General features: G+C 39.7%; 1 protein-coding gene across 4 annotated transcripts in view; it reads right to left on the reverse strand.

Moving 5' to 3' along the window:
• Nucleotides 1-113: 113 nt before the first annotated feature.
• Nucleotides 114-3,370, reverse strand: part of LOC109543063 (interferon-inducible double-stranded RNA-dependent protein kinase activator A homolog) — a 6,770-nt gene continuing 3,513 nt past the window's right edge. For 2 of the 4 annotated variants that reach the window (XM_048666511.1, XM_048666510.1), the window contains exons 3-7: nucleotides 1,900-2,204; nucleotides 1,671-1,830; nucleotides 1,315-1,452; nucleotides 826-975; nucleotides 114-717 (exon numbers count right to left, since the gene is read on the reverse strand). In XM_048666511.1, the coding sequence (XP_048522468.1) occupies nucleotides 469-717; nucleotides 826-975; nucleotides 1,315-1,452; nucleotides 1,671-1,830; nucleotides 1,900-2,204 (1,002 nt within the window). In that variant the 3' untranslated portion in view covers nucleotides 114-468. The remainder of the gene's footprint in view (nucleotides 718-825; nucleotides 976-1,314; nucleotides 1,453-1,670; nucleotides 1,831-1,899; nucleotides 2,205-3,370) is intronic. The other 2 variants (XM_048666512.1, XM_048666513.1) reach the window with 1 other exon arrangement.

Raw genomic sequence — 3,370 nt, forward strand, 5'->3', positions numbered from 1 at the left:
AAAACTCCCCAAGGCCACACAAATAGGTGCACGAAACTACGTTTTAATGACCAAAGTTTCCAAAAGGATTCTCATATGTTCTGGACTTGGTCAGTTTTAGCTTTAAGCCCACGATATACGCCGTTCAGGTGACAATCGTACAGCAATATTAGCAAGAGGTCAGCAGCTATATTAGAGTAACAATTATCAATTTAAAATTAGCTCGTTAAGAATTATTTGAACTGTTCAACGAAACTATAAGTTAGAAACGACCATTCCCAGACATTAATCATATAGACAAAAAATTATGATGGCATCCGAACGCATAACACTCGGGGAAGCAAGCCATCAAACAAATTGGAAGAGAAGAAAGCAAAACGGGGGCCATCGGCCTGACGTGAGCAAGAGCCCCACATTCACAAACTTATATATCTCCGGAAGGTGATACCGGAAAACGAATGCATATTTGTCATCTTGCAAACGTTTCGCTCACTTCCCGGTGATTATTTTCAAGTACTGGAGAGCGTTGTGTGCAGCATCAGCGTGCGCCTCCTTCGAGGTCTGGCCGCTTCCGTAGCAAACGGCCACTGGCAGGGTGGACAGTTGGACCAAACATTGCCACTTGCCAGTAATGGACTTTTCTTCAATGTTCACATACGTGACCTCGAAGTTCTGCTCGACGGCGATCTCCTTCAGAAACTGCACAACGTTGAAGTCGCTCGATGCCAAATTCACATTCTTAAAAACCCAAACATAAAATTGTAACTTTGAACTCGAAACTTTCTGTGACATCGAAAGATTTTTGACCTTATCCGTGAATTATTTGCTCAATGAAACCATGTTTACCTGTAAGTCATTCAATTTCTTGCCGGCAGACTGTTTAAGTGCCTTATGGAATTGAGAAACCTTCTGGGACTCCTGTGTGCTTAAATAGGAAATTTTGCTATCTTTCAACCCAGAGTACCGCAGCGAGACATTGCTGAGTTTTCCCGCGAGCTAAAACAACATACGAAATGGGAATGAGCATATGCTTACGTACCTTATGCTCCTTTCAAATAGAACTTCAGAGAAAATGCACGTCTAATTCAGTTGTTTTGAAATATTAATGAGTGAAGTCATTGAAAGGCAGCAAGTGTACAAAAAGCACACTCGACAAAGTTTAGGGGTTCAGTACACAACTAGTTCTACTACATCAATACGAAATAAACCACAAAACGTCACCACACAGAAGCCCAAAAGGGAATCAAGTATTGAGTTAAGGTCCTCCTCTGAGTGAAAATTGGAAAGTGTTAAGGTCAAAGTAGGTGTTTCGAGAGGAAATAGGCAAAAACTCACATCTTCTTCGGTCTCAAATCCCGGATAGGCGTTTCCTTCGGGAGGTCCGTCTTGAATCGACTGCCACATCTTGTGGGCAGCAACGCGTTTGGCAAGCTTTTTTGATTTTCCGGTTCCCACTTCACGCAACTTTAGCACCTAAGTACAAACAATTTGTTCAGAATTACATTAATCTATCCATTCATAGAGTTAAGGTGTTGCATGTTTTTAGTTGACTATAGCTCATAGCAGAATGTATGGTCAGTGGAAAACATGCGTTTATATATGTCTCATTTGACGCTCAAACGACAATGAGAATATCGTTCAAGAAACACTGAGACAAAATCGAAAGCAGATAGATATTGTGACATTCTTACCTGGCAGGCAATCGTAAATTGTCGTTCATGTGGAAGTCCCTCCTCATGTTCCATTTCATAGAGTGGTGGCGGCCAGCGACGGGACATGCACATCTCCTGCAGCCACCCAATTGGGTTGCCCATCACTTTATCGTCAAATGGGGACACAATTTGCGCAGTACTGGGAGGAAAATCAATATCATTAGTATTTCATTCAGAGATGGCCAGTAAAAGTAATTTCACAACTCACATATCGGCCGCTCCAGGGGTGCCGTTCGTTTGATTGGCCTGCTCTAGCGACATTTTACCCACCAAAAGATCGAGCAAGTTCTTAGCAGCAGCATGCTTGGCATCTTTCTTAGATCGCCCGGTTCCAGTGGCTACCAGGTCACTGTTTAGGAACACCCGGTATCTGAATACTGGCTCATGAATGGCCCCTTCGATTTGCAGAAGTTCATACTTGGGCGTCATTCCACGCCTACATAACAACTCTTGCAGAACGGAGACCGGAGTTTTACTGTTAATTCCTCCTCCGTTCACGTCGGAGTTGTAGACCTACAAAATCAATGGATTAGTTCTGGTACAGAAGCGGGGTACTATTTGGTAAAATTAATAATCAATAGCTTGTCTTTCGCGCTCATTGCCTAAAACTCGTGAGCTTTTACCTCTTTTAGGCCGTGCTGGAAAATATTTCGGTCTCTCAGTTAGAGTTATCACCTGATTGAACTCAACTGAACGTTAAACAGTAAAATAAAGCGAATTACTTTGTCGATATGATACAAATGAAATGTTTCAGATTTATAGTTGACAATTTCAAATGTACAATGAAAAGTCAGTGGAAAACCTGACTTGATATGTGTCTCATTTGACACTCAAATGATTAATGAATAACTCATTCAAGTAACACTGAGACACAAGTATGCAGAATCACGAAAAAGTTACATTAAAACTACTTTAAACATAAATTGTAAATACAGTTGAGTCCGGATATAACGAACTAAAACTGGTTCGTTTATCCGGAGTTCGCTATAAGCGAATAATAATACACAAACACGTGGTGTATTGTATTTCGTTATTTTTACATATAGTAGTAGAAGTTAGTAGGTATGACTAAAAAGAACACAAGATAAACAAAATTCAATTTGAAATCTACTTCATAAAGTCGGTAATTTTTGTTTGTACATTTCTGCTGCAAAAATAGATGTTATTTATGTAGTTTTCAGGATCACAAAAGGACTCCCAGATATGATTAGGAACTTGGCGTGATTGTAGAAAATTCCGAGATTCTGACACTATTTTTGTCCTTTCAGAAATGGTTGGAATAGCATAGTGTCTACAGTAGAATACGTTTCACTTAAATCGTCATCTTTCTTATTATCGCTTAAAGCTGTAGATGAGGTTACGGAGTCTATAATTTGCTCATCGGTCAACATTTCTCTTGTAAGAATGCCATTATCAATGCTCACATATTCGAAGAAATTGAAATCACTTAATTTGGTTTTAACTTGTTCTGGACAACATTGGGACATCTTCGTCTGTGTCATACTCGTAGTCAGAGTCTTTATACTTTTCTACCCATTCGTTAACTGGAATTTCATCGTCTGGTTCATAATAATTTTCTTTTTTTACAAATCCCCCATGCTTAAAGCAATTTGCAATGGTTTTTCGGCTAACTTTTTGCCAAGCTCTATGAATGAAATTGACTGCATCTAAGAGATTTA

Source organism: Dendroctonus ponderosae, unplaced genomic scaffold (genome assembly GCF_020466585.1).
Source record: "Dendroctonus ponderosae isolate FM_Combo_2020 unplaced genomic scaffold, Dpon_F_20191213v2 Dpon_F_20191213_5, whole genome shotgun sequence".
NCBI classification, from domain to species: Eukaryota; Metazoa; Arthropoda; class Insecta; order Coleoptera; family Curculionidae; genus Dendroctonus; species Dendroctonus ponderosae.